Here is a 15916-nt window from a genome sequence, read left to right on the forward strand (position 1 = left end):
GACTTTAGCAGTGATTCTGTAAATTGAAGAGGCCATAAAACAAGTTAAAGGGATCCAACTCTCCCTAGGGCACTGGGACAGAGGTTAAGTAGTCATAAGCTTTGGAAACTTTAGAGGACTCTTCGTATTTGCAACTAGGATGTGGAATGGGGAACACTCAGTAGTTTAGCAAGAAGTCATTGATTAGTACAGTATAGAACTTCTGGTTGGTTGTTATGTAAGTCCTGTGGTTGGTAGAACTGGAAACTCTTGCCATGTGATCAGCATAAATACAATCCTTCATTTTACATGCCACATGCCTTCCTGTCTCTATAAGTGGGCTATTGAGTTCACATTTTCAGTCAGCCATATAAGGAACTCTGTCTGGTTTAGTGCCCACTCTCTTCTCTGCCTCATGTGCATTTCTACATAATAGATCACTTGTATGGTTCTGAATTCAGAGTACAAGAAGGCTGAGACATGGACTGTGATGACTGGTTTTGTGTCAACTTGACAGACAGTGTTGTCTGAGAGGGAATCTCACTTGAGAAAATTCCTGCATAAGATCAGACTGTAGACATGCATGTGGATTATTTTTTAAACTAATGATCAATGGGGGAGAGCCTAACCAATTGTGGGTGGTGCCACCTGGGCTGGTGTCCTGGTTTCTGTAAGAAAGTAGGCTGAGCAAGCCACTAGGATCAAGCTACCAAGCAGCACCCCTCCATGACTTCTGCGTCAGCTCCTGCCTTCAGATACCTTCCCAGTTTGAGTTCCTGCCTTGGTTTCCCTCAATGAACTGTGATTCAGACTATGTAAGTCAAATAAACCCTTTCCTCCCCAAATTGCTTTTGGTTATGGTGTTTCATTACAGTAATAGTGACACTTGTGGATGATATATTATTTATGATTTATTAAAGATCGCCTGAGGATTCAGAAAGCAAAGTCAACCACAAGCCATAGAACACAGGTACACAGCTTTAATCCCAGGACTCAGGATTAAAAGGTAGATGGATCTCTGTTAGCTCAAGGCCACACTGAGCTAGCTACACAAAGAGAAACAACAGATCTCAGTACATGCCTTTAATCCCAGGACTTGTGAGTGGTATTTAAGACAGGAACAGGGTCTCAGAGCTGGCAATTCATTCTCTAGCCACACTGTTGTTAGGAATACATTGAGTCTCAGGTTGAGGAGGGCATAGCAGTATGGGATTGCAGTCTGAGGTTTGGTGGAGCTGGGGTAACCTTTCAGTCTGAGGTAAAGTAAGAGCTAGTGGCTGACTGCTTTGATTTCCTGATCTTCAGCTTGAAGTTTGAACCCCAATATCAGTCTCTGGGTCTTTTATTTATCATGCTACAGACCCTAGCTAAGACACAGACAGTGAGTAAGTGCCAAGATAGTGAATTTATATTCTGCTGTTAGAAACCTTGAGGTGGCCGGGCATTGGTGGCGCACACTTTTAATCCCAGCACTTGGGAGGCAGAGGCCAGCCTGGTCTACAAGAGCTAGTTCCAGGACAGCCTCCAAAGCCAGAGAAAAACCCTGTCTGGAAAACCAAAAAAAAAAAAAAAAAAAAAAAAAGGCCTTGAGATGACTACCCCCAAAGGCAGTCCAAATACCCAGAAATGAACTCAACCTGCACTATAGGAGCATTTCTGGTAGTTAGATAAAAGCCAGCATTCCCCAGAAACTTGTGAAACTGGTTTCCATCTATCAAAAGGAATAATTTCCTTTACCTCTGGCAGAAGGGACATGTGGCTCCTATCTGCATATCAGAACTCAATGCTGGCTTCCAGGCTCCCTTAGTATCACAGGTACCTGTTACATATTTCAAAGCTCATGCCAGCATCCTAGCCCTTTCCTCCCCTGAACGCCCTTCACTTCAGGGGTTCCCTTCCCACAGCTAATCCTGCTATTCTTGATATGTTCTCTGTCTGTCTGTCTGTCTGTCTGTCTGTCTGTCTGTCTGTCTGTCTGTCTGTCTCCCCTCCCTCCCTCTGCTCCTGCTTTCCCCATTGTTTTCTCTATTCTCTATCCCCCACTATTCTCTTCACTATCACAGAAAGCTTTGGCCATGTTCAGGCTACTTCTTTCTCACTCTACTGTGGACTTTTCTAGATGCCTCTGACTATTCCCCTTAACGATACCATAGAGCAGTCACGTTGTCAGTTTATACACATATGTATGTGTTTCTACAGATCACATTAAGCTTTATTTCAGTCTAAATTTTTATTGCCATTTTTAAATTTTATTTTTATGTATTTATTTTGAGACAGGCTAGCACTGTGTAGCTTTGGCTTCCCTGGAACTTGCTATGCTGACAAAACTGGCCTCAAACTCTTTAAAGAGATTCACCTGCCTCTGCCTCATGAGTGCTAGGTTTAAAGGTGTGTACCACCACACCTAGCCTTAATTACTATTTTGAAAGTTCACCTAAATTTGATGGTTTCTTAAGAAATTGTCATAATTCACAGGATGTGTATTTGTAAAGTTGCTTGCTTACTAACATTTATTGGTTACTCTGAAATAATTACTCAACATTTTCTAGGTCATTTGTGTGTATTCTTAGAGCTGGAAACATTTGAGCCCTGTGACCAGCTGTGGCCAATCCATTCCTCTTCCTTTCAGCTTTCTTTTTGTAAAGCATTCTTTTGTGGTCTATTCTGTGGCATTTCTGTTAGTAATTTTTCTGTATAAAATGCCTGTGTCTCCAAAAAAGAAAAACATGATATGTACTCATTCATATGTGGATTTTAGACATAGAGTAAAGGATTACCAGCCTACAATCCACACTGCCAGAGAAACTAGTAAACAAGGAGGACCCTAAAAGAGACAAACATTGTCCCCTGGAGAAGGGGAAAGGGTCAAGATCCCCTGAGCAAATTGAGAGCACGGGAAGGGGGGGGGGATGGAGCTACGAGAATGAGAAGGGAAGAAGAGGAAGAATGCAGAGGTCATGAGGAAGCAGAAAGGTTGAGTCAGGTGAAGAATAGAAAAAAGGGTATGTGATAGGTAGGGTTTTAGTTGGCGGGGTGGTAGGGGAGGAAGGGAAGGAGAAGGGAACTGGGATTGTCATGTAAATCAATCTTGTTTCTAATTCAAATAAAAAATGATAAAAAAAAAGAGAAGAGAAATGAAAAAAAAAATGCCTGTCTCCTAGCATAGTGCTGCAGAGTTGTGTGGTGTTCCTGCATGTGAGAAGGCTATGATCTGGTTCAGAGAGACAGAGAGAGAGAGAGAGAGAGAGAGAGAGAGAGAGAGAGAGAGAGAGAGAGAGAATATGAAAACATGTTGGACATGCTGCTTATAGCATGAGTGCTGAGGGGGGGAATTCAGTGTTAAACAGTCAGCACTGCATAGGTATTTATAAAGAGAAACACACAAAGCAAGGTTTGTACTGATTGCTTGCTTCATAAGCCTGTTGTGGCCAGAAACATAGAATCTGATCTATGTGCTTCTCCTAAGAGGTGTGGTCCATCCTTTCTTCTAAATTCATTGTTGTGGAGATTTTATCCACTGGAACTACAGCAAATAAGGACAATCAGCTGTTAACTTGCTATTTGACTCATTATTCATACAGCTTTTCTTGTTCTATAAGCAGGCGTATTTTAATATTTCTCCAGGTTGCTAAGCAATTTCTACATAACTCAAGAATTTCACATTTTATGTCCTAAGTCCATGTTGCTACTTTTGCTCTGTCATTCTGACACAGAGTGTTTGTGTAATTTATAATAACACATCATAAACCAAGTGTGATGTTGCATTTTAAAGGTTGGGATTTGAGAGCTGAATGTTTTGATTTTGTGATCATTTTACGTAAGCATCAGGGTTATCCCTCAATAAACTTTCCAGGATTTTTCTGCCTCCCTGAGGACAAGATTTCTTATGGGTTCATTTTAGATGCCAACAGAGCCAGGTGATGTGACTGGCTACCTCTTTTCACTTTTTCACATCAGAAATATTCTGTCTGATCATTTGGCTCCATAGTCTTGCAGAGGCTTTGTCTGGCCAATGACTCCTTAGCTGTCCATAGTCAATGAGAACCTAGAGCACACTTGGCTCTTTGCCTTTCTCTGTTACTTTATCTCCTTCCCTTCATATTGCCTGGATTTCCAACCCCTTCCACTGCATCCTTAAACTCGAATAGAGTGAGAGGATTGGACTTGAAGAGCAGATGTTCACATCCTGTTCTTTGTTGGTCCCTGGGGACATTCTCTTCCATGGGAGCATTTCTCATTTCCTGGTTTTGATTGTCTAGGACATTTGACGACTAGGATTTGTTCCCTGCACTCTCCTCTCTTCATGTTAGTAATTAACTAGTTATACAAGAATCACCGTAAAGTAATGGGGGGGGGGGGAGAAACAGAGAAACATCTGTGAAGGTTAACATTATGCAGTCAATTGGATTGGAAATGAAAAATTCCAATAATTTGAGGAATTTTTTGGTGAAATAATCATTAAGCCTGAACAGTGGCTTTATTGACTATTACTTGATGGATATAAGAAATGGTTATGAAAAGTCAAAATCAACTTTTTTTTTAATGTTGTATAACTAAGTAGACACAATAACTTTGTGTCTGTCTTTGAATATTTTTTAAAAAGTATTTTAAGAAAGTAAGGATCAAGGCTAAAAAAAAAACAAAAAAAACAAAAAAATTTTGCCTTTTAGTGCCTAGCAGTAGGACAGATAGAGCACAGCCAGTATATATACCATGAGAATTAATGATTGAAGCATCTTACTTAAGTATAACTATTCAGTAATATTAATTTGATAATTTTTCTTCCAGATACTGACGAATATAGACCTCCTGTTTGGAAATCTTACTGTAAGTATACACATAAATTTAATTGTGTGGATATAGTGTTTTTCTAAGTAATGTAATTGTTGACAGCAAAGTTTGGAATTAATAGAAAAGGGATATTTATAGTAAAATGTGTTTCTCTAGAGCCCTCTGTGGTTTAATGTCCTTAGTGCAGTTCATCTGCTTTAGTGTACAGAATTCCATGTGATGGAGCTTGAGACAACTTGTTTGAACAGCTGATAAAGCAAATGCATACAGAAACTAGTAATTTGAGCAATCTAATTATTCTGATCTCAATTCTTTATGTGACAAAAGGAGTATAGATGATAAATGAAGGTTCTATCTTAAAAGAGAAATCAGTAAAAGGAGTTAAAAGAAAAATTATTTTAAAATTGCTTTCTCAAAATATAAATGGAAAAGTGTATGTGTGTGTAGCTGACAATTACATTGATAGTTTTGGATTAATACTGAATTCAGAATCTTCTTTTGATGTGACCTAAATCTAGTTGTTAAAAAAATTCTCAAAACTTAATCACAATGTGTACTTTACTTCTTTGTATTGTGCCTATTAAACTTAAGTGGGTGATTTAATGTCAGATGTTGCTATGTATGTATGATTTTTGTGGGGTCTAGTGGGATATGAACTCCTTTTCACAGTATGAGTCTGTAAGAAACTAATCGTTTACTGTATTCTTCAAAAATGTCTTAAGTTACTTTTTATTCACTTACCTTTGGTTGTGTGTGCATGTAGCATGTGTGTACATGTGGCATGGCATGCATATTGAAGTCAGAGGACAGTTTGTGGGAGTTGATTCTCTCCTTCTGTGTGGGTTCCCAGCATTCATTTTAGGTTGCTGGGCTCAGCCACCCTCTGAGCCATCATGTTGTCTCTTGCTGGGAGTCTTTGAGACAGTTACTTTACCTCTGCTCTATGTGTGTTCCTTTTGGGTTTAACTGAGCATTTAAAAACACAGAAACATAAAAACCCTTAAAAATGTAAGCCAGTAGGAAAACAGCATTTAGCAAAGGAGTGCAGGGTAGGGACTGAGAATGCAGTGGGGTGGGAAGATGTGCCTTGTGGAGAGCAGCTCAGAACTGGCTCTGTGAGTTTTCACCCACCACTCTTGATCTTTTGGGATCACAGCTGAGGTTTGTTTTTTAAGAGAAATAGGAATTTCCTGTTGCTTTTATTGTTGAAACAAATTCAAATTTGAAAGCAAACAAACCATATGTGAGCCGATTTTGAGTTTAAGGTACTAATTTGTGATCTCTGAATTTGTTGTTATTGCTAGGGACTGAGACTTTCATTAATAATTATATAGGCATTGACACTTCTAACATGACTGAAAATATCTTAAGTTCTATAATTGTGTATTCTGTCATCTTGAATTTAGTTAATAACTTCCCACAAATAAGTTAATGATTGCCAATTTTAATTCAGCTATGTTTCAATTCAAATTATCAGAAGTTCTAAACTATGGGAGAAATGCCTGGCTTAACTGGACCTTTCTATTGTGTTATTTAAAAATATTTATTTATTTTGGAAGAAAGGCATACAGTCTTGCTATGTAGGCTTGGCTGACTTGGTACTCACAGTGTATCCCGGACAGGACTTGAACTCATGGTAATCCTCCTGCCTCAATCTTATGAGTTTTGGGTTTATAGATTTGTGCCACCACACCTGCTGTGTGTGTGTGTGTGTGTGTGTGTGTGTGTGTGTGGGTGTGTGGGTGTGTGTGTGTTTATTTTTTATTTAGTTTTTGTTGTTGCTCTTGTTTTCTGTTTTTCAAGACAGGGTTTCTCTGTGTGTAGCCCTGGCTGTCCTGGAACTCACTCTGTAGGTCAGGCTGGCCTCTATCTCAGAGATCTGCCTGCTTCTGCCTCCCTGGTGCTGGGATTAAAGATGTGCACCACTACCACCTGGCACCTTGTTTATAATTTTAAAATCAAACTTTTTACAAGTGTTCTATGAATCTAAATTTGCTGTATTTGGCTATAAAAAGTCCAAATACATATATACTTTCATTATTACTTAAGGGGGTGTTTTATCTAGAAATCTTTTTCCAAATAATAACTGCCATGCCCTTTGGGCAATTAGAAGTACTGAAAGAAAATGAAAATAACTATACACAATTTAATGTTAAGAAAAACACAGGGGTGAAACCCTCATCAGTTCTTTTGTGTGATGTTGACACCCCTTTATTTTATTATTATTAATAATAATAATTATTAATAATTTTATTATTATTATTATTATTATTATTATTATTATTATTATTTTGTTTTTTTTGAGACAGGGTTTCTCTCTGTAGCTTTGGAGCCTATCCTGGCTCTGGCTCTGGAGACCAGGCTGGCCTTGAACTCACAGAGATCCGCCTGCCTCTGCCTCTGCCTCTGCCTCCGGAGTGCTGGATTAAAGGCGTGCGCCACCAACGCCCAGTTGACACCCCTTTATTTTTATTAGCTTATCTTACTGTTTACTTACTAGACAGGTAAGTGTTTCCTAATTATAACCATTAACTTCAGTCTGTGTGCTTAGAATCACATTTACTTTGGTTCTAATGATAATTTTTTAATCTTCGTGACTATGGCTCACTTAGCATAATTGGAGTTTTATAGGTGATAGTACTTTTGAGATTATTTTATTTACAAAGAAAACAACAAATCTTTTGGGAATTGCAGACACATGTGAACTGAGTTTCACCTTGTCATTATACTTACCAGAAAGGAGCCATGGGCATGGGCTAAGTGTTTGGCTTTTCTCAGGTGGAGACATGCTGCTGTCACTGAGGGAGGTCCATGTTCTCATTGTCAGCCCAGTTTGATTTCAGTGCTCGAACTTTCTTCCCTTTTGCATCTCAGAATGATCCACCTCATACTGTCCCTTTAATCTCGGCATTCACAGGTCACAGGAGGACTTCAGAGAAAATTGATATTTAAAACGATTTTAATATACCAGCCCAGGGATATTTGTAGCCATGAGGGAAAAAAAAAGTCAAGGAAGTCATTTGTATCAGAATTCCAGGCATTTCTGAGGAAGTGTTTTGTTTAAAAAGTAAAGCTGCAGGAGCCAGGCTAGGTAACACATGCTTTTAATCCCAGTACTCAGGAGGCAGAGGCAGGCAATGTCTGTGAGTTCAAGACCAGCCTGGTCTACAGAGCGAGTTCCAGGACAGCCATAGCTACACAGAGTAATCTTGTCTAGAAAACAAAACAAAACAAACAAAAAAGTGAAGCTGCAGCTTCTTAGTTCCTTTTTAAAATATTTTTATTGATTTAGTTTCGAGGTTATAACATAATTACACCATTCTCCCTTCCTTATTCCCTCCCTCTTATATACTCTCCTTGCTCTCTTTCAAATCCATGACTCTTTTTTCACTAATGAGTGTATATACACACACGTGTGTGTGTGTGTGTGTGTTCCTAATATGTAAATACACCCTGCTGAGTTTGTGAAATGTTACTGGGGTGTATCTTTCAGGACTGACCATGTGGGATTCATAACCAATTGATAGGCTCTTCCCTGGGGAATACTGTTCCCCACCTGCTCATGCCATTCCTTAGTTGTCAGTACTCAGTTCCTTTTACACCATAGCATTATTCAGGTACTATGTCCTAGTGATGACCTCAAAATGCATCAGGAATCACACATTACTGTAGTGAACATCACATTTTAATACCGATTATCAACATGTAATACTTTTTATGATACCTTTCCTGTTATTGTAAATGTTTCACATGTACTAAGTAGCTGTAGAGAACAGTGATGTGTTCTATATTTGTTATAATTATATGTTATGTTGTCCAGTTATATATATTCATATATATCCCTATGATATATATGAATTACAATGGCCAGAGATGAAACCTATAAAATGATGCTTCATTCAAACACGTCATTCATTGTCTGAAGTCCCAGATTTCTGGGTAGTTTGATGATGTAGACAAACAAAACTATTCAACTGCAGTATTATTTTAAGTTCATTTACCTATGATTGCACATTTAGAAATAGGAAAAAAAAGTCTCAAGAGATAAACATATTTACATGTTTCCTCTGACAGTCACAAATCCTATTCATTCTCATTTTAAATTTAAAATCTGATGTAGGGCTGGAAAAGCTCATTTTATCAGTTCAAATTTCATTGATTCATTTTCAGATACCCTAAAAACTATCCATTCTTTTTCAAAGTGTTTCAGTGTCAAATTCTTCTTTTGCTGCATTTGCCCAAATTGAGTAAGTCCTAGTAACTTGGTCTCTGAAATTTTGTTTTAAGCAGATTATACTTGAAAGGAGATGTTTGCAATAGAAATAAAGGAGAAAAAAATAGTGTATATGTTGACTTCTGACCTGTAACGCCTTATTTTATAAAGTCTTATGTTTGACAGTAAATATTACTGGTTTATATTAGGAAAAACAAAGAGTAGATAATAGAGAAGAGTGTAAAATTTATAGCCCCAATTTATTCTTGAACAGTGGTTCTCAGTGGTGACTCTTTAATACAGTTCCTTAGGTTGTGACCCCCCAAGCAGAAGATTATTTTTATTGTTACTTCATAACCATAATTTTGCTACTGTTAAGAATTGTAGGGACTGGAGAGATGGCTCAGAGGTTAAGAGCACTGACTGCTCTTCCAGAGGTCCTGAGTTCAATTTCCAGCAACCACATGGTGGCTCACAACCATCTGTTATGAGATCTGGTGCCCTCTTCTGGTGTGCAGATATACATGGAAGCAGAATGTTGTATACATAATAAAATCTTTTTAAAAAAAGAATTGTAATGTAAATATCTGTGTTTTCTGATGGTATTAGGCAGCTTGCCCCAAAGTGTTGTGACCCACAGGATGAAAACCACTATTTTAGATGATACTTGTGTGGATTGTGATTACATACAGCCTTGATTTGTTCTAGAAAATATTTGTGTGGATTATGATTTTTTTTGTTTGTGTGCTTCTAAAATTTGGTAACTTTAATTTGGTCGACAGTCTTTGTTTTGTTCATAACAAATTTTTATTTAGCAACAAATAGGACTGTAACTGTTTTCTTATGAGTATAAAAAGCAGCCAATTTATTCTAGTATGCTCCTAAATTCTGTATATGGGAAACTGACACTTTGATGTCTACATTCTTGTAGTATACCAGCTGCAGCAGGAAGCCCCTCACCCACGAAGGATCACCTGTACTTGTGAGGTGGGTGTGACACAGTTGGTACAGCAAGCGCCCTTCCATTCTTCTGTTTCCCTACACTGACCTTCTTTGGTGGCTTGTTTGTAGGTGTAACCATTTGCTCTGGCTCACAGCATGGTGTTATACTGAATTTGTGTTTTCTTAATAGTCAAATTGGACATAGGTATGCTATTTATAACATCATATATAACATGTTTGTATAGTTTTAAATTATTTTCATTTTCTTTAGCTAATTACACATTATCTTCACATTTTATTTTGTTCCTTGTTTCTGAAAATAAATTTGGAAGTATCATTGTAGAATTATCAAATTATTTATTCTTTTAAAAGAAAGATTTAAATGATAATTTTAAAAAATGAACAAAAATTGAACCAGGCATGTAGCCTTTAATCACAGCACTTGGGAGGCAGAGGCAAATAGACCTCTCAGTTCCAAGCCTGCTTGTCTACATAGCAAGTTATACACGCACACACACACACCCTCACTCTCTCTCCCTCACTCTCTCTGAACATAGGAGGAGAAAGGGGTGGATATGGGTGAATATGATGTAAATATATTGCATACATGTTTGAAATTAGAAAAGAATAAAAAGAAACAGCACTTCAACAAAATAAAATAAAACATGGATAATTTACCAAGGAAAGATACTTTGTATAACATGAAAAGATGCAAACAAAGCCCTCCAAATACCCTGACGAAAAGCATGTGCACACACATACACACACACAAACACAATCATGGAATGGATTTTGTGTTGACCAATTACTCTTGGGCATGGGGCCTGCCCTAGAGTGGTTGGTATACCCACTGACATGCCACTGAAGAAAACGGATTTTCCATTTACAGTAGGTATCAATTGCAAATAGCTTCCTAATTGGGGTAGGACTTTGTGTCCACTTCCCCTTTTTAGTGCTGGGGTCTTGTCTTGTTTGAACCTGTGCTAGTGTTAAGCATGCTGTTACAGTCTCTGTGAGTTCATATGTGTATCAGCCTCGTTGTGTTTGCGGAAACACCGTTTTCTTGGGTCACCCATACCCCTGACTCTTAAAAAAAAAAAAAAACTTTTCAATTCCTCTTCTGAATGATCCCTGAACTTTGAGGAGAGGTGTTTAATGATGACATCCCGTTTCAGTATTCTGAGTATTCTGAAGTCTCTCACTGCCTGTACATTGTCCACCTGTTGGTCTCTGTGCTAATTACTATCTACGGCAAGAGGGAGCTTCTCTTTGAGAGTTGAGCAAGACATTGATTTATGGTTATAGAAATGTACCATTAGGTGTTATTTTATTGCTATATTCCTTTTGCAATATAATATGTGAATGTTAGCTTTTAATCTTTAGATTTGTGTGTTATCTAAATACTGTTTAAACCACTGTTTAAATAGCTAGTAAGGGACCTTGGGGGATGGGGGAGGAATCTTCCAAATAAAGGGAAATAGAATATAGTGTTACCAAGAGATACAGGGAAAACTAGATTAGAATTTAATCAGGATAGGTGTGGGAGAGTAGGGTAAAGGAGGGAATATGGGAAGGGACAGCTAACGTAAAGACTTTTGGAAAGCCGTATAGAAACTTACTACTGTAGAAGCTTCCTAAAATATATGCATATATGAAAACATTTAAATGGAGTCACCATATAAGGAGAGAGATGATGCTCCAAGCAAACAGATATCTTATGCCACCAAGTAAAACCTCCAGTGCCAAGAGGCCAATGTTGGGTCATTGGTCAGAGGGATCCCATAAACTCTCCCAAACATTAAAGGTTATTGCCACAGATATTGCTACAACCCGATGATAAGGCCCTATTGCTGAAGATTCCACTTATATCATCAAATATGCATAACTTGAGCTGGTACCCAGTTAGAAGCTTCACCTCAACTTACTAATATTCATGGTGCTAGAAGGTACTTTGCAGTAATCACCATTATTACCCTTCAACCTATAGCAGTGACTGCCTGCAAGAAATGCTAGTGTGGTAATGATACATGTTTTGGGAGTAAGTGATCCCTTTTTTAAAAATTTAATTTAATTTCACTCCATGATATAGAACCCTTATCTGATACTGCTTAAGTGTCCAAGAACCTGAGACTAGACATTTATATTTTTATTCCATCAGTCAATTAACAAATATTCTTTGAGGGACTACTTTCTGCTAGATTCTCAGAACTCAAGTCAAAGCAATATCTCTTTCCTAGAAGAACTTAGAGTCTCCTAGAGGAAGTGAAGCACATTAGCCAACAGGACAGATTGGTAGCAATTCCATGTATCTGGCTTTTGTGGAGTTTGTTTGTTTGTTTGTTTGTTTGAAACTCTCAGGGAACTTATTGTAGAGTGTCAAAAGATGATATCAGAGGTTTACATAGTTGAAAAATAATAAAAGTGTTCTATTTCCTAAGTATAGAATTTAGACCTTGTCCTTGTAACCATGGAACTAAGGATGTTTTCAGCACAATAGAGCACTTGGCTGCAATGTGGAAGGTGGATTAGGAATATGGGCATGTGAGGCACAAAGACTATTTTAAGAGATTGTTGTACTTCTAAGGATGACTGAAAGGACCAATGAGACTCTATCTCTGTGAATAATAAAAAAGGGGCAGAAAGAGGGATCTATGAGGCAAGAGAATACATATGATTTGGTGAACTGAATGAGAAGGAAAAATGACTTTGGGAAACTAGTCATCTCTTGGTTTTTACCTCCTGTCATCTGAATCTAAGGAAGCAGAGATTTTTCTTTTCCTGCAAAAACATTTAGATGTTTTATAAAACTTAAAAACAAGCATATAAGTGCTTAAATAAGCATAAATTATTCCTACTATTGCATGACATTTAAATTCCCAACTTGATACATTTAAAAGTCAACTAATTTCAAATTGTTAATCATTTTTTATATTTCTGACTAATCTTTTAATTTGATTATCTGAGTTAATGTCTGTAAGTTTGAAGATACTTCTTATTATCTTAGATAACCCTAAAACAGCTAGATCTTGTTTTAGGAAAAGAAAACCTCCCCTGCTTCCTTAGACTCAAAAGACATGCAGTGAGTTTTATGTGCTGAGAAACTGTGGAACAAAGACTAACTCAGATGGGATTTATGTTGGAAGATAAATAACCTGGCTGCAGTTGCAATAGAAATAAAAGTTCCTGAGGCTTATTATTTAAGAATAATTCTTAGGAAAAGGTAGAATCATGAATCCCATGAGAAAAAGAAAACATTCTAACAATAACTTAATTAGTAAGATAGGAGACAACCAGCAGAAAGTTCCTCACCATGCAAGAAAAATTATGTATCATAAAGATAAAACTTTGTGACCTTTCTGTAGTATGAATCGGGAAAGGAATGTAGTATGTTCTTACCATAATTCTACAATTGAGAGAATTTGAAGACTCCTCAGAGATGGTGGGTGTGCTGAATTAGATTCTGAGAAACCATTAGGGTGTGCCCTTGAGGATGCATGGCATTGTCACCAAAACAGATTTCTTGCTATGATGGCAATAATTTATTTATTATTACATTTATTATGTCTCAAGTCTGCTAAAAACAGTACTAGATCAGGATGACCAGCAAATGGAAAATCCAGATCTGGCAGCTAAGTTTGGCATAGAACTACAGAAAATCACTCAACAGGCTTTAAAGTGGTTTTGGGAACTCCATTCAACTTAAATCAAGTGAGGCAGCATCAAACAGGCAAAAGGAGGGTCTTTTTTGGCTATGTATAAGAATGCCAGTATTAACTTGTGAACAGGCAGTATCTTCAATAGCAAGTGTAACTTCCCTGATACTCAGTTTCTTCTTGTACCATACAGTCCAGCACTCCTGCTATTTGGTACCTGTCCAAAGGAAACGAACTCATTATGTTGAAGACATATCTGCACTCTGATGTTTTGCCATATGAGTCACTATGGCTAGTCAGTGAATGATGGGTAAATAAAATGTATATATCCATGGTGAATACTGTATTTCACACAGAACACATCCTTTAAAAGAAGCAAGTCCTATTATTTGCAACATCATGGGTGAACCTGGAGAACATTATTAAGTGAAATAAGCCAGCACAGAAAGTCAAGCAGTCATAATTTCACTCTAGAACGTTCAGCTCAGAGAACTACAGTATAGGTAGTAGTTAGTAGATGCTGGCGTGGTTGGTGACTGGAAAAGTGTTGGTTAAAGAATACAGCATTTCAGCTGGGCATTGGTGATTCCAGCACTCGGGAGGCTAAGGCAAGTGGATCTCTGTGAGTTCGAGGCCAGGCTGGTCTACAGAGCAAGTTCCAGGACAGCCTCTAAAACAATACAGAGAAACCCTGCCTCAAAAAAAAAAAAAAAATGCAGCATTTCAGTTAAAATGGGAGGAATTCAAGAGTACAGATTTTAAATATGTGAGGTAATGCACGTCAATCATTTTAGCCATTTCATAATGCACACATGTATCAATACATGATGTTATACATCATAATATTCACACATATGTAAATTACACAGTATATATACATTTTCATCAACTAAAAATAACTTTACCATGAAAAACAAGTTAAAAACTGGGAATGATAAGACTCAAAGATAGAGCAGAATCATTAACTTACTATGGAAATTGAATGATCTTTACAGGTAACTAAAACATGACAAATAGCAGTTCCAGATACCTCCTAGGAAAAAGACTTTTCTGTTGCTATGATTTTGCAGTTAGAGCTAGGTTGTCATTCAGGACTCAACTTAAATGTCATCTCAGAATGGCCTTTTCTGACCACCAACTTACAGCTAACACATTAGTCCTCTGTTACTGCCATTAAGCTATTTGCTACTCCTGTACTTTCTGTTTTTCTCCTTGCTTAAAAAAACAAACAACAAAAACCTGTTTTGTTGTCTGTTTCTCACCTTTACAATATATTTTCAAAATAAAACAGTTTTGGTTTTAATTCATTGATATATCCTCTGCATAAAAAATAGGTATGGGACTGCCAAGATGGCTTGGGGGTGGCGGGGAGTAAAGGGATCTGCAGCCAAGCCTGACAACCTGAGTTCAAGCCCTGAGACCCACATGATGGAAGGAGAGAACCAGCTCCTGCAAGTTGTTCCCTGACCCCTTCTCATGATGTGGCATTCACCTCCCCCCAAACACACAAACACATACAAATAATGTAAATATTTTTCTTAGAAAAAGAAAAATGCCTATCCCATGTTTTCTCTTCAGTATTTGTTGAATGAATTGGGTAGATTCCTTCTATCTAATGATCTGCCCAATAGGAACTCCTCAGAATCTATACTTCTAGATGCATCACATGCTATGAAATGCCATGGGAAGAGAAACTGGTGACAGGAGAGCTGATGGGAAACAGAAGGGTGATGCTGTGTTCAGATGCTTGTGACAAAATGGAGACTATGGAGAGATGGGGAGGGAGAGCACTGGGGAGGCTGGGGAACAGCCATAATCTGCTGTGACACTGTTATGACATTAAGTTTTGTGGATATTTTGCTCTCTGAATCAAGTGTTTATCTTTTCTAATTCATTACCATCAAAAGATAGTTCAGTTCAACTGTTTACACACACAGCATGGTGCATCAGAAACAAACCTAAAGAGATGAAATAGCCAATCCAGTTAATTAATAAACTTACAGTCCATCTTCTGCCCTTTAATGTTACTTGGATTCTTTTTCTTGGTATGTACTTTAGTTTATCATAAGAAAACAGTGTTGACTTACATTTTGTGCATTTGGATTTTCATAAGTATTCATTGTTCTTCCTTTTCCTGTAGGTAGAAAACAGACCAAAGTATTACGGAAGAGAGTAAGTATGCATTATCAGAAAATACCTTGTAGGTTCATATACTTGTAAAAGATACAAGTATGTGCATGTAGGCCTCAGCGCTTTGACACACAGTCCGCCTTTCAACTCCACACTCTCATTCGTTCCTTTCACTTTCTACTCTTTCTTTTATTGGTACTACAGAAGC

The 15916-nt window shown here is 37.6% G+C and overlaps 1 protein-coding gene across 3 annotated transcripts in view; it reads left to right on the forward strand.

The window, feature by feature from the left end:
• Positions 1-15916, forward strand: part of Chn1 (chimerin 1) — a 156661-nt gene that overhangs the window by 43356 nt on the left and 97389 nt on the right. For all 3 annotated transcript variants that reach the window (XM_035446737.1, XM_035446738.1, XM_035446739.1), the window contains exons 2-4: positions 4768-4806; positions 9915-9970; positions 15719-15750. In XM_035446737.1, the coding sequence (XP_035302628.1) occupies positions 4768-4806; positions 9915-9970; positions 15719-15750 (127 nt within the window). The remainder of the gene's footprint in view (positions 1-4767; positions 4807-9914; positions 9971-15718; positions 15751-15916) is intronic.

The sequence above is a fragment of the Cricetulus griseus genome, chromosome 6, assembly GCF_003668045.3.
Source record: "Cricetulus griseus strain 17A/GY chromosome 6, alternate assembly CriGri-PICRH-1.0, whole genome shotgun sequence".
Classification (NCBI taxonomy): domain Eukaryota; kingdom Metazoa; phylum Chordata; class Mammalia; order Rodentia; family Cricetidae; genus Cricetulus; species Cricetulus griseus.